Source organism: Peromyscus californicus, unplaced genomic scaffold (genome assembly GCF_007827085.1).
Source record: "Peromyscus californicus insignis strain IS unplaced genomic scaffold, ASM782708v3 Scaffold_23__1_contigs__length_62951481, whole genome shotgun sequence".
NCBI classification, from domain to species: domain Eukaryota; kingdom Metazoa; phylum Chordata; class Mammalia; order Rodentia; family Cricetidae; genus Peromyscus; species Peromyscus californicus.
The window spans coordinates 19,771,315-19,790,901 of record NW_026294534.1 but is presented as its reverse complement, the minus strand read 5'-3'; the positions used below and the strand labels follow the sequence as shown (position 1 = coordinate 19,790,901).

The window sequence follows — 19,587 nt, the reverse complement described above, 5'->3', positions numbered from 1 at the left end:
GTTTAAATGTGTTCTTGATAGAGGGTTATTGTCCTACAAGCATTCTAAATACATCTTTCTCACAAGTTCCAGTTCTTATTTGTAGTGGATTGGGGGAGGGAGCGGAGACTGATGGCAAATGTCACGGAAAACTGGGTAGAGAGATTTGTGGTTGGTTTATCTTGATTGAATCATGTTTGGGGCATTGGGGGGTTGTTTTTTAAGGTAGGACAAGATTAAAGTGACATGGGTAGTTGGCAGAATGTCCCCAAGCAGGGTTTAAAGACCGGAATCCAAATCTAGGTCTGTCTGAATCCAAACTTCACGCTCTTTCCCTGCCTTTCTCTTCCCTGCCTCTGCTCTGGCATCTTGGTGCCTTAGATGGGACTCATTGCCAGAGAGTTTGTCTAGGATGCCTGAGGTCCTGGACTTGACTCCTAGTGCTACAGAAAGAAACACACAGCAAAGGGTCCCCTGTGCCCTCTCTGAACCTGTCATGTCGATTTAGCCTGCCTGCTGAAGACAGCAGACACCAGCAGCCGTGCATTCCTAAGGCCCGCTCCTCTGCAGCAGCCGCCCTGTGCCCGCCAGCTGGGAGCTTCACAGAGGCCCGGAAGCTAGACCTGAAAGCACCATTCTCTACAGACTGTGATGTGTGTCCCGTAGAAAATACAATAAACACGGCAGCCACAGTGCGCACTTACTGAGGGTATGAGATCCATCACAGCAGAGCGTCATCCTGACTGGCTTTGTGTCACCGCAGGTTCTCTGGAAACTCTGTCTTCAGGAAAAGACAAAGCCTAGGTGCTAAGAGCCGAACTACTGAAATAACATGTAAGATGTGAAGGAGCCAGCCGGATGCCCTGCGTATGAGTTCTCCCTCTGTTGCTGGGAGCCGGGAGGCTAAGAGGACTTGGAGGACCCTGTCAGTGTGCAAACTGTACTGCATTCTCAAGTGGGGTCCTGAACTCTGCCTGAGAACTCCTTGAGATACAACAGTTTACTCCCTGGTTCCTCTTTAAGCCATGTTGACATCTAAACCAAATGGCCAGTTATTCAGAATCCTATTGGTACCACAGCTACCAAGAAAAGGGGGGAAATAGCAGAAACCTAATCAACACCCCCTCTCCCCAGCTAATTAATGAGGAAAATATCTGGTGCACAGCTGTTGCCCTCATTCTTTGAAATTTGATCTCTCTCCTGATCTGGGGTCACAACACTCTGAAGAGCAAGGCACTTGGAGAGCTGGCATTGGAAAACTGAAGCAGGGAGTCCAATTAGTGAGAATGAGGAGGGTTTACATGAGCGAGAATTGTTGAGACCAAGGTTGGATAAAGCACAGGGACCAATAGCCAAACGAATGGAAACACATGAACTATGAACCAATGGCTGAGGGGCCCCCAACTGGATCAGGGCCTCTGAATGGGTGAGACAGTCGATTGGCTTGATCTGTTTGGGAGGCATCCAGGCAGTGGGACCGGGTCCTGTGCTCAGTGCATGAGCTGGCTGTCTGAAACCTGGGGCTGACGCTTGGCTCAGCCTGGGAGGAGGGGACTGGACCTGCCTGGACTGAATCTACCAGGTTGATCTAAATCCTCGGGGGAGGCTTTGCCCTGGAGGAGATGGGAATGGGGGGGTGGGCTGGGGGGAAGGGGAGGGGGGCAGGAGGGGGGGAGAACAAGGGAATCTGTGCCTGATATGTAGAGTTAAATTATATTGTAAAATAAAATAAAATAAAATTTAAAAAAAAAAACTGAAGCAGACACAAATGTGTCCCCCAAACTGTCCCCACGAAGACAGGAATTGGGATTCTTTCAGACAGATTCCAGTAAGCCTCAAGTAAACAGCAAATTCAGTGAATGCTTTGAGGCTGAGTGTGATTTTTTTTTCCCCTGTAGTGGGAGCCAAGTAAATATGTGCTTAGCCCCCTAAAACAACGGTTCTCAACCTATGAGTCATGACCCCTGGGGTCAAACGACCCTTTCACAGGGGTCACACATCAGATATCCTGCATATCAGATATTTGCATTACAATTCATAACAATACCAAAATTACAGTTGTGAAGCAGCAGCAAAAATAATTTTATGGCTGGGGGGTCCCCACAACGTGAAGAACTGCACTGTATTAAAGGGTTGCAGCATTAGGAAGGTTGAGAACCACTGCCCTAAAGAACAGTGGGTGAGGGCAGGTCTCTAAGGGGCCTGTCTGCCTAGCGTCTCGCCCTGCTTTGCTTCATCTTTCTTGCACAGGGATCTAGGGTGACAGGAAACGGGACAGCCCTTCTGATGCAGCAGGCTTGGCTTTCTTTGCCCTTTGTATCTGCTCCAGCCTGGGATGCTGGGAGCAGCTGTGCGATGGTCCGTGTTTTCATTCCGCGGAAGGTCCGCGTGGATCGCCTGGGCTTCCGCGGCTGGAGGGGTCTGATTCTTGCAGTTGTCTGACAGCTGTGTTTTTCCCAGCCCTCGGTGCAGACATCGGAATTCAGGGGCTTTTGATCATGCTGACAGGCCAGGACCAGGGATCCCTTCGCTTGGGTTTGTGTCTGTGGTTTTGTGGGTTCTTGGCTTCCTTTAAAGGTAAGTTACTTGGGCTTATGTCCTAGAATGTTTTTAGTTCCGAGCGTTCACTCTCTTATGTCCTAGAATGTTTTTAGTTCCACGCGTTCACTCTCCCTTTTCATCTTGTCTAGATCCAGATGACCAGATGACTTTTATTAGTTAGGTTTAACCTAACAGATGTGATTTGGGGAGTAGAGTGGGGAAAACATTGAAATAAGCTGTAAATCGTTTTTCATTTTTCTAACTAAAACGTCTCTTCCCGATTAGCACACAGAGTCATCTGTTTTTGAAGCCATTTATCAATATGCTCCACTTATTTACTTGTGGTTGTACGTAATATATTTTTCAAAGGGTGGTTTATTTGTTAGCTGGTACTTCTTACTCAGCTTGTGAATGCTCTCACTGTCGGTAACTGTGCTCATTAGGGAAGCCTGTCTCATTGTCTGTGCTAAGAGTGAGCTTGCTCCTTTTAAAAGGTGACTCAGACATGGCTGCTGTGCTGAGCAGATCACACCCACCCTACCCCTCACCCTACCCCCATGCTACTAGGTTTCAGGGGGGGTTAATAGAGAGCTCAGTGAAAGAGTCTTAGAGGAGGGAAATAGTCATAGTAGCAAGGAAGGTTTCTCACTGGCTTCTGGAAAAAAATGTTTTCATTGTGGTTAATTACACTGGCAAGAATGACAGGTGATAGGTAAAAAGTTTCCTTTCCTGCTGCTGTCCCAACATTCAGCACTTCCAAATGGACGCATGGAGCAGCGTTCAGTGAAGAACAGGGCAATTATTCTCTGTTCGTTTCACCTGTTCAGGCTTTCAAGCCCATTCTTTTTCCCTCTTTCGAGGTACAAACCTTTTGGGGAAATTAATGGCCTAATTTTTGTGGCGTCAAATATGAATTGTACAAAACAAACTGTAGGGATGTGTTTCAGTGGGGGTGTTGGGGGAGTGAGTTGTGCAAATTGGAGGCAAGAAACTAATGCATCCTTAAGGAGTTAGAGACACAGGTGGCACTACTGTCCAGAATGTAATAGCTAAAAGGGGCACTGAGAACCAATTTGCACTTGCTTTTAAAGGATTTTAAGTGAGTTTACTTTAAAAACTTGGCATTCTCACAAATCTAAAACTACATCATCCCAAGGTATATTTTTTTAAGGGCACGACTTTTGAGGACCTAGGCAATGATTAGGTACTATGTCTGGTGAGGGTGCTAGCCTTGCCAGTTGTAAACACACAGACTCCAGAATTCCTGCAAAGCCTCTAGTTCGGGTGGTCATGCTGTGAGTTGTGTTTAATGACCAAAAGAAAATTTCCCTCCTCATGACTTTCGGCCCCACGATGACGTTTATGGTGCCCATGACTTAACAGGCAGTCTTCTCGGGATCACTGTGGACATTGTACTGGTTCTGAGATGATGCCTAGGTAATTGTTTCATCTCCACGTAGAAAAAAAGCAAGCAAGGTTAAAAAGGGGGGGGGGGGGCCGGGCGATGGTGGCGCACGCCTTTAATCCCAGCACTCGGGAGGCAGAGCCAGGCGGATCTCTGTGAGTTCGAGGCCAGCCTGGGCTACCAAGTGAGTCCCAGGAAAGGCTCAAAGCTACACAGAGAAACCCTGTCTCGAAAAACCAAAAAAAAAAAAAAAAAGGGGGGGGGTTGAGGGGCCCTGGTCCAGCTAGGAGGGGGCCTCCATGGTACAGTGATGAGACTCTGACTGAGACCCTAGGCTTGGACCAGGAGAGGAGCGAGCTCAGACCCTCCCACAGCACTTCCCTAACGCTTTCCTCCATCCGCCACACAGGCTGTACAGGCTGCGCGTCTGAAGAACGGCTCTTCCACACACTGTTCGCCCACTACAACCGATTCATCCGGCCGGTGGAAAACGTTTCTGATCCGGTCACGGTGCACTTTGAATTGGCAATCACACAGTTGGCCAATGTGGTGAGTGCCTCGGCCTCCAGGGGTGGTCCCAGAGGGCAGTGTTCTTGCGCTTCGTGCACCTTATGGGCACAGAGCTCCACCAGACAACTTAAAAGTGAACACCAGATTGCATGTGAAGGGTCGGTCCCTCAAGGCCCTGCGTAATGCTGTCCTTGCTCAGGCTTTGAGTGATTAGAAGTTCTTTCAGAGTCAGATTATACGATAAAGACCAGAAGGCAAGTGGAAGGGAGCCTTGAAGTGAGCTGAATGACGTGTCATGCTCTGCAACCTTCTGTAAATTCACTGGGATCGTGTTTAAGGGCAAGCAGAAGTGGAACTCTTTTAATTTTCCTTTTTTTCTCTCTCTCTTTCTAAATAATCTTTCTCTTGTCCCAAGGACAGGAAGTGGAAGAGTATGATTCTCAAAGTGCGGCAGGGGTCTTAGCTCCAGGCCTGGACTTCAGCCCCAATTTCACTAGTAGGTAGACTAGGAAATTAAGGGAAGCCTGGAGTGTCACCAGAGAGGGCATTAGAGATGGCTATCATACACATAGAGGATGCCTGTCACCTTCCAACCCAGCCCGAGGATAGGGAAGGGGTCCTCCTACCCTACAACATCTGTCCTGGGGGTGCATGGGGGGTGCCGTCTCTAGGTATACTTAGAGAAAGACCTAACTACAATATATAGGCAGACACCACCAGGCTTCTCCAGTCTACACTGCTCAGTGGACTGTGTTGATCCAACCTGGTCCTTTAACTCTAGATTGGACATGTGCCTATTCTGGTAAATTCTGGCTCATGTTTCAAATGCCAGATGTTTCTTCTTACCTGGTTAGACCCACTGGGCCCATTAAAAACCACTTATTTTGTATCTGTTCTGACCCCTTCTTGCTTTTACACTGGGTAGGATGCATGTGGGCTGGGCTACTGGAAGAAGAGAGCTAAACTGAGTGTCACCTGCAGTCTGGAAGGGCCACCCCTCTGTTCAGCTTTACTTCACACCCCTTATGATGCACTCTCGAAAGACAATTTTCTTAGGTTGGAAGGATGGCAGCAGGTGGCCTTGATATGTGGATTTTGACATTGACATGGGACACTAATATGATGAGTATGTGGCCTGTGGATAGCTTAAACAAAATGAGTTTATTTCTTTTTGTGTAACAGAAATATAAAGATTGATAGCCCAGACGAGTAGCACATGGTATCATCAGGGTGTTAATACTGGACCACTATGTTTAATTTTAAAGTTTTATACTGCTCCCCTCCAGGGTACGCCACTCACATGAGCCATGATGTGGAAAGCACAGCCAGATTCGTCAACAGTGGCACAATTCCGTCTATCTCTTTTGCCATCCTGGGCACACCAATTGTTTCTTTGTGTTGCTTCACGGTCTGAGACAGCTGCTCTATTTCCTCTCTTTATATTCATATCCTTGGCAAGAACTGGTAGGAAGAAACAGAGGAGCAAAGGGGCACACACCAGACATCTGTAGCTTTTCGAGGGTCTGTCATAGAAGTCACCCTGACTTTGCCATTGTCTGGTAGGTTCTCTGTCTCTTCAGTTTCTCAAACTGCAAAAGAGATCTGAGGGAATAAAGCTTGTTTTGTTTGTTTGGAGATGGAGTCTTGGTATGTAGCCTACACAGGCCTTGAGCTCTCATTGACTCCAAGGCTTGATCCACCCAAGTGCTAGGATTCCGGGTGTGTTGTACCACTGTGCTGGTACTTTATAAAGTAACTTTTATCAATTGCAAATGTATTGACTTATATTGTTATATATTACAACTCAGTCGTGAGAAATAATAAAGATCCCATGGATGCTTTCCTTAGTTTCTCCCTCATCTTTCCTTCATTTCTATAATTGGCAGTATTGGCTTCATGTGGAAGCCCATACCTGGAATCCCAGCCATTGCAAGGTAGAGGCAATGGGATCAGGAATTCACAAAAATCTGTGGCTACATAGAGAGTCTGGAGCTAGCTCAAAATATATAAGACCCTGTAGATGTATCCAACCTTCTTATTAAATAATAAACACAGAACCAATGCAAAGAAGAAAGCCAAGAGGTCAGAGCTAAGAGCTAAAACCTTACCCTTCCTCCTGCGGTGGTCCTACCTCTCCGAACCAGAGCTACCCCTGTGTTAAAGTCTTTATATAGAGTTCCTGTCCTGCCTTCTCATTGGTTGTAAACCCAACCACATGACCGCCTCCTCACAGCCTGTCTGTATAGGCCTCCAGGTTTTCCATGATTGGTATTAAGATTAAAGGCATGTGTATCCAATAATGGCTGTATCCCTGAACACACAGAGACTTACCCAGCTCTGCCTACCAAGTGCTGGAATTACAAGCGTACACTACCACTGCCCTGCTTTCCTATGGCTTGCTAATAGCTCTGACCCCCAGGCAACTTTATTTATTAACATACAAATAATATTTTAATACAAATAAAATATCACCATATTTCCCCTTTTCTATTTTAATAAAAAGAAAAAGCTTATAACTAATATAAGAAAAACTATATACAAAAGGACAATAACTATATACAATATATACAATAATAAATACATAAACAATGTCTAGTCCATTTGTATTTGACAAATTCAGAGAAAATAATTTCATTATCTATCCTATTTTGGTAAGTCCAAAATGTATCCTAATTAATCTTCAACTATAACTAACTAAACTTCAACTATAACTAACTAATCTTCAACTCCCTCAGAGACCCAAGAAGGAAATAATATTAGCTAACAAAAATAAAAACAGGAAGTGCACATAAGCAACTTCCAAAAAATTTGTGAGTTGACAGAAACAGACAGCTGTCTGGACAGTCACCTGAGGTTTCTCCGAAGTGCTGGGGCATCATCTTCAGCCTATAGGCTTAGCATATCTGACAGACTCATTTGTGAAGTAGGATGTACACAAGGTCAACAGTTCAACCTCACATTGAGTGAGAGTAGTCCATGTACCAGAAACACCTGAATTCCACTAGTGTCATGTCATGATTCAGGATTTTAAATTCTGGAAATTGTTGATGGTTTTTTAATTCAGCTGTCCATTCTTCTTGGCTGTGTATATATGGCTTCATCTCAGCATCCCATTCTTCTCCATATCCCTCTATCAAATGCCAGTCTACTATTGAGAGGCGTGAGCTTAGTTACTCTTCAAGAATAACTGTTTCAGCTGCTGTTCCATTGCACATCAGAGGCCATCGGCCCACTGCCTGTTCAGCTGCCTTCGAAGAAAAGGGCACTGTACCTTTTTCGAATTGCGAAGGCCACTTCAGGGATGGTGCCATATTGTCCTGGCCTCTGAAGATGCCTTTTGATAAAGCCATAACCACACTTGTTTTGGCAAGAATCAGTAATCCTTTGTTTTATGTCCTGTCTGTCCATTTTGTCCTGTTGATTCGAGGATACTTTGTTGTCCAGTGGCTAACTTTTGCCACAATGAAAGTTAACTCCATATGCAGTTTCTTCAATGCCCATATTTTCTCTGAAGTAGATTGGTACTGCCAGGAGCCGACATGTCTCATAGTCATAACAAAAAAGAAAAATTTTCTAAGTTATTAAAACATTTTAAATGCCATATTCTGTAGATCTCTGAAGGGTTTGAAGATAACCTGTCTATCTAAAATATATCTACTCAATCTTGAAAACATACCTAATATAACTACAAGTTCTATTATAATATCTAACTACTAACTTTCATTTCTTTATATCCTAATAGTTGGTAATAACATTCAAGGATCAGAAAATTGCATTACATTGTTAGATGAACGGTACAATTAGAAAAATATATATAACATTTTCTAACAATATCAATTTCAATAAGACCCTGTCTCAAACAATAAATAAATAAAATATTAATACAAAATCAGTCATAGAATATGTGCGCTTGCAGAGCTGACCTTTCACTCAACATCATTCTTAGGCTTCTCCTCTGTGTGTTGACTACATCAGTATGTGTTCCTTCCTGTTGCTGGCTCATGGTTCATGGTCATTCATGGTCCACAATTTGCTTAGATGTTGAGGAACATATAGGCTGAATCCAGGTTTTGCTCTATGAACACTGGTGTGCAGCATTTTGCATAAATATATACTTTCATATCTCTGAGATAAATGTCCAGACTCTCTGGGTCACGTGACAGTTTTGTCAGATGAACCCTGACATTGGAGTCAATGAGAGCGCAAGGCCTGTGTAGGCTACATACCAAGGCTCCACCTCCAAACAAACAGAGAAACAAACAAAACAAGCTTCTTTTCCTCAGATCTCTTTTGCAGTTAGAGAAACTGAAGAGATGGAGAACCTATCAGACACTGGCAAAGTCAGGGTGACTTCTATGACAGACCCTCGAAAAGCTACAGGTATCTGATGTGTGCATTATGGAGTGTGATTGAGAAGCTTCATTACCTTCTGGAAGGGCTTTCAGGCCCCTGCTGCTGTCTAAGTCTCCAGATGGGTCTTCCATCTCAGAGAGCCATGCACAAAAGTATTTGCGGTCCTGTGAGACAGTCTCGGCCTGTGAATCTTGTGAATACATGATCTTTCTGTGCAGGAAAGATGTAGGAGCATGCTCTCTTTCCTCATGTAAGACAAAGTCCCTGTGCAACATTGCCAGATGTGGCAGAAATGGCAAACCTAAGCCACTGTAGAATATAGGTTGCATGGGCTTTCTAAGCCACATCTCCCAGTTTATTGCAGCTTTTCCAGAAACTAGTGCATTTGAAATCATGATTCAAAGTGGTACATCTGGGAGTCAAATACTTCCCCAGTGAAGAGGTATAGGCTGATGGTTCCAAGAACATGGTGTGGTTCTGTCCATCTCTGGCCTCCTCCCCTGGCGGGGCTCACTGAGCACAGTGTCCATTACAGTGGTCTGGAGTTGTATGGACTCTATGATTTGCTAGAACGCATCCTGATCCATGTAGTTTTCTAACACTTCCAAGGGTATGGATACCTCATGGATATACACCGCGTGGAGTTTATCCAACCCACAGAAGTGTGCCAGGGGGAGCAGGCCTGTTGAGAACGGTATTGCTAATGAGTGTCAACTCCCTAAACACGGTGAATTAGTCAGAGATACATCAGGTTTTGGAGAATGTGTGGGGTGTAGGCCAGTCACCTCTAAGATCTCATGAAACTGAGGCAGCAGAGCTCATCTGGTTTTGACCAACAGCTTGTGCATATACTGGCAAAGCTTCTGCTAGACCTGACAGATTCAAGGTGACTCAGTACCAGAAGACCCTGATCAAGAAGTGTAACTGTGAAACTGAAGGCTCCATTCTTCTTGTTAACCTTTACAAAGCTCAGGGCCTGTGATGGCTCCATATGACCCACTGATGGGGAGAAGCTTGGCATAGTCTCTCTTTGGACCTCTCCAGGGTGGGTGGTAGTAACCATGGGGTGAAGGAGTGGAGCCCAGCGAGCGACTCAGGGGAGTGGGGAGAGCTACTGTCATAGAAACCTCAACAAAGCTGGATTCCTTAATGCTACAAGGGCCTCAGATATCTTGGGAAGCAAGATATTGGAATCTCCTGCTGATTGCTAAGAACCTACCATCAGGACTCAAGCTATTGTGCTGTGACCTACGTGTCATCTAGGTGTGTCTCTGGTAGCTTTCCTGATGAGGATAAATGGCCACTTAAGAATCATCTTTACTGAAGATGGTGACAGGGAATGCCTGCATATTACCTGCTCTGACTCTTCTTATGTCGCTTAAGGGGCTGCTTGGACAGTACCTCCTCCAAGAAGCCTTCTTTGGCTTATATCAAACAGATGTGGATGCACACATGAGCCACTCTACCTCTCCTTGATATATATGACATTGTATTTTATGTATGCATGTACATATGTTATTAGTCTTGTGTCTTCCCAACCAATATCTAAGACCACATGAAGGCAGGAGCTTTGTCCACTCTGTGACTGAGCAGAAAGTGGCCACTCAGTAAGTGTGAGCGTCCTTTGTAGCTGAAGGGCACTTGGGCTAGGGAAGAGAGCGCATAGGGAATGGACAGCCAGGTCCAGCTGGCGACCTTGCTAGTGAGCTGAAGCTCTTGTTTCCATGTGGATCCCATGGCAGATGCACACAGGGAGTTCCAGGCCTCTTTGAGGAAAGGACATGGGGCATGTGTAGGAACAGTGAGCACCTGTCACCACCCACAGTCCTTCCCCTCCATTGTCCCTAAACCTCTGCCCTTCTCTGTCTTCTTTCATGCATCCAGGAGGCTTTACAGGCTGAGGTGATGAGAAAAGATTCACAAAGGAGATGAAATTCAAATGAGCTTCGAGCAACATTGTAAAGCTATATGTCATTTCTAAGTCAACAGAGCAGGGACAAGTGTAAAAATACTGTATTTCTGTTGGAGTTCTCTCAGGCTTCATGCTTGCCTTCATTAGCACAACTAGCTTGATTGGTCAGTTTTTAGCTATGATTCTTGCATGAAGACTTGTATTAGCAAGTACACAGTAGGCTGAAAATACGATTTCTCCCCTTCCAGGATGAAGTCAACCAGATCATGGAAACCAATCTGTGGCTGCGTCACGTATGTGTCTCTCATGTGTCTCTCTCCCTTTGAACTGTGGCCACATGTGTCCACTCAGTGATAAACCCACCTACACTGCCTCTTTCCCTACCCAACCTATGATAGATATAGAATATCCTCCACCTTGCATCTCCTAATCCTCGGGCTCTGCTCTGGTTGCAGCTAACTTAACTCAGGCAGCGCATGGGCAGAGCCTAATGTCTTTGACACAGCATCCTCTGACCTTTCCACCTTCTGCTCTCAGGTCTCTTCTTATCAGTTACTGGGGTCCCAAGTCCAATGCTTACTTTCCTCTTTGATAGCTCCAGGAGGTCAGCGGTTGAGGTCTAGAGAACATATTACATAATCGATAGCTGGTTTTTACAAGTTATAGTGTCTCTGCTCTGAAAAGTCTAAATAGTTTACACAGTGCAATAGACTCATACTCACGCATACAAATTATGTTTTTATCATAAGAAACAAGTTACTACTCCAGTTTTGAACCACTGGAGTAGTCCATAAAACACAATATGAAACCTTGATCTTGGCCAGTTAGCTTGTTATAGGTTTGCCAAAATCTGCCCAGCTATTTATCTTCCTGTGCCCATGGTTATAATTCCCTGCTTTGAATGGGAATCAGTGTATTCTTCAAAGTATCTTATTTTTTAATCAACGAAATTATTGAACCAACATAAACATTTGGGAAAAGTTATGATGGCATTTTTCAAAAAGGATTTTTACCCATTTTAAAGTGAAAGGGGCTTGTAGGGAGGAAGGGGGTAAAAGGCGAAAGGGGTTGGGATTGAGGTTCAGAGAGGGCAGAAGGTAACAGTAATCAGGACCCCCAATGCACATGTATTAACTTGTTAAAGAACAAATTTAACAAAAGTTCAAAACAAAGCAAGACTACTGCCACCACCAGAAATGGATCTTTATTTCTTTTCTTTTAGATCTGGAAAGACTACAGATTGCGCTGGGATCCCACGGAGTATGATGGCATTGAGACACTCCGTGTTCCAGCAGACAAGATCTGGAAGCCAGACATTGTTCTATATAACAAGTACGTGTGTCTAGACAGATTCACGGCAATGTTCAAAATCTTTGGCCCGTGTGGCACACAGCACAGGGACCGTGTTGCTGACAGTGTGTGGTTTTTCTTGCAGCGCTGTTGGCGACTTCCAAGTCGAAGGCAGAACCAAAGCTCTTCTGAAGAATGATGGCATGATAACCTGGACCCCACCAGCCATCTTCAAGAGTTCTTGTCCTATGGACATCACCTTCTTCCCTTTTGATCATCAAAACTGTTCCCTGAAATTTGGCTCCTGGACTTACGACAAGGCTGAAATTGACCTTCTGATCATTGGCTCTAAAGTGGACATGAACGATTTTTGGGAAAACAGTGAGTGGGAAATTGTCGATGCCTCTGGCTACAAGCATGACATCAAGTACAACTGTTGTGAGGAGATTTACACAGACATCACCTACTCTTTCTATATCAGGAGGCTGCCCATGTTTTACACCATTAACCTCATCATCCCCTGTCTCTTCATCTCCTTCCTCACTGTGTTGGTCTTCTACCTTCCTTCTGACTGTGGCGAGAAGGTAACTCTCTGCATCTCAGTTCTGCTCTCTCTGACCGTCTTTTTGCTGGTGATTACTGAGACCATCCCATCCACATCTCTTGTGATCCCACTGGTGGGTGAGTATCTACTGTTCACCATGATCTTTGTCACCCTGTCCATTGTGGTGACTGTGTTTGTGCTGAACATACACTACCGTACACCAGCAACACATACCATGCCCAAGTGGGTGAAGACCGTTTTCCTTCAGGTTTTCCCCTCAATTCTGATGATGAGGAGGCCTCTGGACAAGACCAAGGAGGCAGATGATGTTAAAGACCGCAAAAGCCTTCCCAAGAGACCTGCCAAGGTCAAGTTTGCTCATCGAAGAGAGCCCAAACTTCTGAGGGAATGCTGTCACTGTCAAAAATCAAGTGAGATGGCTCCTGGCAAGAGAAGATTGAGTCCGCAGCCTGCACAGTGGGTGACAGAGAATTCAGAGCACTCACCAGATGTGGAAGATGTGATCGATAGTGTTCAATTCATAGCAGAAAACATGAAGAGCCACAATGAAACAAAGGAGGTAAACATATATCCCTTTTCTCCAGCCAGTTGTAGCAGGCCTCTAGGCACTTTAGAGACTAGTCAGAGCATCAATGGGAGTTATGTTTGTGGTACAATCAGACAGAATCATTTAAGACCAGCTCTACTATCATGCAGCATTGGGGAACCTGGGTTAGAGTTCAGGTAGCTACAGTGAGATGATATGTAGCCCTACATACAACACATCTCCAATCTGCATTTACTTACAATAAAATCCAGCTACGCTACACATGCAGGACAAGCTTGATTCATGGAACAAGCCCCAACACAGCACACAGTAGCAAAGAGAGGGTGAGGAGGGAGACTCCCCAAGGGGAAGCAGAACTGGCTGTGGTGCTGCCTGTAGTTGCAATGATGAAGGATGTGAGCTCCTTAGCATTCAGCAGCTCTGGCTCCACTTCCTCCACTAGAGATAGACATAGACTCGAATCAAAGGCATCTAGGAGATGTGCCCAGCATGCGCACATTCTGTTCCTGTCTCCCACACTCTCATGCCAGTAACTTGGGTCCCCCTTCCCCAAAACAAGAACTCAAAGATAACATGCCTGCTCTCCATGCCAACACTTGACTAGCTGAGGCTTCCAAAAGCTCTTGCCGAGTATCTGGAGTTGTTTTGTACTATAGCTCCCGGCATCTGTAACTCCTAGTGAAAGGATGTCAAGACCCCTAAGACTCCCTGTTGATGCCCTGGAAGACAATGAGAATGCCAGTCATAACACATGTCACAGGACAGGAATAGCCAATGAGCTCTCCTCCAGGCTTGCATCTTTTTGTATGTAGGAGATATAGTTATTGTTGACTTATCATGCCATGCAGGTCCCCTAACACACAACCCACAGGGACCATAGCAGAAGGTTAGAAGTTTAGAACTGGAAAGATTCCAGATATGTGAAAGCTCTCCCTGTGAGCATCACTTTGAGGCCTGGAAGCTGCTTCTTTCTGTGTAGGGGGTCCTCAGTCACACCCCACATCCTCCAGCCTGTTCTCTCACAGCTTCAAACTCAGGTCCCCAAAGGGCCAGGTTCTCCTTGTGCACACGTGACAAGAGTTGGAATCTCAAGCAGATATTTTTAGGAATTGTCCCTAGAAAAGGACCTTTGTCACAGGAAAGGGATCATAAAAGTCTTCGGCACCATTCATAGCCAGCTCTATGGGCCACCCATGGTGTATATCCATCCACCATCCTTAGACAATGAGCACCCTATAGGAGACATGGGCAGGCAAACATAATATCAATAATTGATTTTGAATGTACTGAAGAAAGTTGCTTTGAAGAAAAAAAGAAAACACTATTCATAAGACGAAGCATGTTTTCCTATGGTCTTGGTTTTTTTAAAGCTAGCCTTGATCTTTTGTTCGTATTTCAGGTAGAAGATGACTGGAAATACATGGCCATGGTGGTGGACAGGGTCTTCCTCTGGGTGTTTATAATCGTCTGTGTGTTTGGAACCGTGGGGCTATTTCTACAGCCACTGCTTGGGAACACCGGAAAGTCTTAATCTGTATTTTCCTTTTTGCTTCTGAATCTTTTAGATGTTGTGTCTGTTCTGAACTACTTACCACAAGAAAAGGCCAAGTACCCAGTCTCCTAAACCCTGACCAGAAGGGAAAGGGGAACAATATTACAACCTTAGGAGCCTGAATGTATGTCTTCATTGTGCTGGGTGTCCATTAGAGTGGTTTACCATCTTGGTGCCCAGAGCTGGCAGTGCTCCTGGGCCAGAAGCACTGACTCAGTTTCTCCATGCTAGGCATTCTTTGTTTCCAGGAACATGAATGGTCCCTCACAGAGCCGGGCCCCACAGCTAGCACCAGCCCACACTGAAAAGGGATTCTCTTGTATCTGAAGCTCCTGTTGGTGGTTGCAATGATGTGTAAGACCAGAGAGAAACTCAGCAACACTGCTGCCATTTGCAACACCTGTCTGCTACTGTACCCTACTTTCTTGTGTGTGTCTCTGTGATGGAGCTCACACCATTCTCCAACACATGCGTGGTTAAAGAAGAAAACAGACGGTGTCTCTCTTAGCAGACTTTCAATTCGTTGTACTATTGGCTTTCTGTGTGAGAAGTCACCTGAGATAATCAGTGTGAACGGAGGAAGTTGATATGAATTCGTGGTTTCAGAGGATTTAGTCCATGATCACTAGGCCCCACTGCCTCTGGACCTTTGGGGAGGCAAATCATCATGACTGACTTGCCTAGTAGAGGGCAGCTGTCTACTTCATGACAGCTACCAAGAAAGCAAAAAGAGAGAAAAAATCCAGGATGCCAATATTCCCTTCAAAGGCACACCCCAATAACTTAACTTTTTCCTGCAGGGCCTCATGTCCCAGAAGCTCCACTACCTCCCAGCAGTGCAGAGGACTAAGTCTTTAATGCATGTCCTTGGGGGTGATCTAAACCACAGCAGTATTGTTCCGGCAGAACACTTGGCTGGTACCCAGTACTGTGCTAGGTGCTACAAGGGTAACTTGAGTAGATTCTTTCCCTTGTAAAGTTACAGTCTTTTAGAAAAGTCATACAAGAAAGACCCACAGGATCAGGTAGTGGAGAAGACCGCTAGGGCAACTCAAATGAAAGAACCTAGTTGGGAAAAACCTAAAACCACTCTTGTGCTTCAGATAGGCACCTGTCTAGTCTTTTCCCATGAACCCTTCACATACTCACTGCATGGAGACCAATAAAATCTTCAAGAAATTTTAATCTTCTGCCATTTGGAGTGATTACTTTTCCGAGTGGGTGAACATTGGGAATTGTGTAGTGTTCCACTCCAGTTACTTGTTTACATGACTGTTATAACTTGCAGGTGTATCTTAGAAGCCCATGGAGTCTAGTAAAGGAGATGTTTCCAGTTCCACCTTTTCTCTCCCAGTAAGTCCTTGTTCGTGTGCATAGGTAATTTCATGATTCAACTTTACCTTCTGATTCTATTGTCTCGAAACAATATCATCAAGCTTTGGCAGGGCCTGGATGATGAACTGTCTGTCATCCTTGAGATATGGACACCTGGTCAGGATAAGGCTGCAGAGGCAGCCATACCTCTCACTGGACAGAGGCTCCGTGATGGGTGATTTGATGTGCTCTGGCTCATATTGGAAAATATTAAAAAAAAAAAAAAAAGCGATCTCTGAGATCTTCAGGGATGCTGAGTAAGCCACGGGCCTTTCCAAAAATCCTCCGCAGGTTGGGGGCCACCTTGGCCTGTGCTATAATCATGGTCTAGCTACACCAAGGAGATGCCTTGGGTGGTGCCTCCATTCTCCTTCAGATCTGGGTGGTCAACCATGTGGCTTCTGGGGTTGTTTTGTTTGTTTGTTGTTGTTGCTGGTTTTCTTAATTAGAACATTTGTTTTGTTATGCTGTAGAAGTTCCTTACATGCCGTGCAAACAAATTCTCCATCCAGTGTTAGCATACATATTTTGTGAATTGCATTGTAAGAATGGAGAGTAAGAATGACCTCAGGCAGGGCCCAGAGGAAACCCATCTGAATGTCTTCATGCTTGAGTGTGCCTTAGTACTTGAGAATATGTCAGGCTTTCTGGCCCAGCTTCCTAGAAATTACCTAGCAATTATCAAAAGATTCTAAACTAAACAAAATAACACACCTAAAAGAAGTATATCATGGTGTTTGTTTGTTTGTTTGTTTTTGGAAGCAGGGGGCACAACATTTTTTTCTGAAGAGCAAGAGAAAGCATGAACTGAAAATCTGTAAAGGAGCATGAAATAAATTGTTAAATACATACTTAAGGTTTTTAATTTTTAGAATATTCCTTGATCACTATCCACCTTATTCATTGAGTCAGGACCTCCCAGTCGAATCCAAAGCTCACTGATATGACTAGTCTATTGCCAACTGGTTCCAAGGATGGTCCATGTCTGCTTTCTAAGGCTGGACTTACAGGCAAGCTGCCATACCCACCTGACATCTACCTGTGTTCCAGGAATCCAAACTCCAGTCCTCCTGTTTATAGAGTAAACCCTTTAACTGCTGAGTCACCTCCATAGCTCACTGAGTTTTGTTATGCCAGTCTGAACAAGTTAAGAATCCAGTTATGCTTCCCCAGAGATCATAAACAGGCATGCGCACACACATGCACACACAATACACAACACACACACACACACACACACACACACACACACACTTTCCAGTTGGTGTTTAGAAATGTCTAAAGTGGGGGCTGGAGAGATGATGGCTCAGGAGTTAAGAGTTACTGTTCTGCCAGAAGACCAGAGTTCAGTTCCCAGCACTCACACCAGGTAGCTCACACATAGCTACATCTCCAGGGGATCTGATGTCCTTTTCTGCCCTGCACAGGCATGCACACATGTGACATACATTCATACACACACTCTCTCTCACACATGCACACATTACTTAAATAAAAATAATAAAAGTAAATCTATAGAAATGTTTAAAAGGCCATTGTACCTGTCCCAATGAGTAGGGATGTCATCATTATCCCTTGAGAACTGGGGACACTAAGCTCCTGTACTCTGGGAAACAGGTTGGTGCAGAACTTTCCTTGCCAGAACAACCATATGACAGATACCCCTACGAGAAACCAAGACTCTCTTGAGGGTCTTTATTAGGGGCATAGTGTTAGAAGGATGAGCAGACACTCCCTCACATACTGCAGCAGGAGCATCTGAACTGTTGGGGTGAAGCAGAGAGATCCTTGCCTAATTTTTTGTGACCCCTGAGGGTTATTTAAAAGCTGAAGAATATTTTCATCTGTAAGTCAGACTGACTATAACCTGTATTAGTTACTTCTTTGACTACTGTGATGGTATATTTGACAAGAATCAACTTCATGAATGAAAGGTTTGTTTTTGCCTTCAGTTGAGCGGCTGTGTTCTATCATGACAGAGGAGGCATCGTGGCAGATGTGTGAAGCAGCTGGCCGTGTTACCTCCATGATTAGGAAGCTGGGAGACCAGGAAGTAGTGCTGGATGTGAAACCTCAAGCCCCACCCTTAGAGATTCACTTCTTCCAGCTAGATCACACCTCAAGACCCACATTAGCTGGGAACCATGTGTTCAAACACATGACCTAGGGAGCCATTTCATATTCAAACCACAATGCAGGATTTCCTCATGGGGCTGTTTCTAGTTTACATGAGTTGAGCATCACACTGTTTCACATTCTTCTGGATACTTTCAGATATCATAATCTTCATTACTGCCCAGGGCAGAGGCCATCTTCAAGTGCTCTGGTGGGTATGTCTGACTCTGAAGTGGACAGAACTGATTTCCTACAGTGGACAGCCCTGCCCAGAGTCTTAATGATCCGCATCAGCTGCTTTTGGATGGTTGTTCAAAGACAAGATCATAACCATGAGCCAAAGATATAATTCCACTTTTATTTTCACTGGTCTTTTTTTGCATACTAAACAGAAAATATACTGAGGAAGGAATTCATGCCAGGTTAAAGAGAAGTAGCTGTCAACATAATTAAGTGAACCCATTTTAATACAAAACACTGTTTTAGAGACAGAACTCTGAGACAATCAAAAGGTCCATCTTAGCATTGCATTGAAACATTATTCTCTGGAAATTACAGTGATCCATGTGTCTAGTTAGATGCTATCTTTACAAGGTCCAAAACCGTGGCTATTATATTAATTGACTGTGTACTGTAGCCACAGGCTGTGCTACCCAGCTTACTGCTGGACACAGAGATGATATCAAACTGTCACCATCTGAGTTCAGTAATTAATCATAACAATAATGATATGGCAGCCAAAGAGTATGAGTGCTCATAGGGTGCAAAGTGATCTTCACATTACCATCTATGATGGATTCCTGCCGATGATGTGAAATCAGAAGTAGTTAGGATTTCTGTTGTCATGTTAGACTACAGGAAACTCAAGGGGCAAAGAAACAAGCCAGATGACATCTGAAACAAAAAGACTGAGAAATGAAAAGGTGGGACATGCTCAGTGATAGCAGAGTTAGTCCTCCCAAGAAACCATTGCTGAAGACTGAAATTGACTTAGGAGGCACAACAACACAACCCTGCACCAGGTCCTAATTTAGAAAAGCTAACTACAGAGCTAAAGTACTTCTGAGGCAGGAAAACCACAATTAAAATTAAAAATTATTTTGTTAAATATGGCAATATTGTTTAGGAAATGTCCTCATATAAGAAATAATAAGAGAGCAGAAGAGGAAGAGCTGGCCCTGCTCCTCACCAGATGCAGCACTTGGGAGAGCAGGCCCTGCACCTCACTTGCCAGGGTGCACAGAAGAGCTGACCCTGTTGACTGGGGTAAGAGTGAGCCAGCCATGAGAATGTGAGCAGGGGAGACCTGGCCCTGCCCCTCATCTGCCATGCAGTAGTTTGGGCAAGAGAGAGATGTCCTCTCCCCCCCACACCACCTCTCACTGCCTGTGGTAGGTGGGAGAGCTATCCCTGAGGTCATGAGAGCAGGAGGGCTGTCCCTGCC

At 44.8% G+C, this 19,587-nt stretch overlaps 1 protein-coding gene across 2 annotated transcripts; it reads left to right on the top strand.

Moving 5' to 3' along the window:
• Positions 1–1,385: 1,385 nt before the first annotated feature.
• Positions 1,386–15,839, top strand: LOC128119002 (neuronal acetylcholine receptor subunit alpha-6-like). 2 transcript variants are annotated; one of them, XM_052751940.1, is made up of 7 exons: positions 1,386–1,405; positions 2,440–2,556; positions 4,335–4,474; positions 10,949–10,993; positions 11,923–12,032; positions 12,136–13,114; positions 14,502–15,839. In XM_052751940.1, exons 1-7 carry the CDS (start codon positions 1,402–1,404, stop codon positions 14,631–14,633), a joined length of 1,527 nt encoding a protein of 508 aa, XP_052607900.1. In that variant the 5' UTR covers positions 1,386–1,401; the 3' UTR covers positions 14,634–15,839. The 2 variants fall into 2 exon arrangements, with proteins under 2 accessions (XP_052607900.1, XP_052607901.1); XM_052751941.1 differs by lacking the exon at positions 1,386–1,405 and adding an exon at positions 1,432–1,561.
• The last annotated feature ends 3,748 nt before the right edge of the window (positions 15,840–19,587 follow it).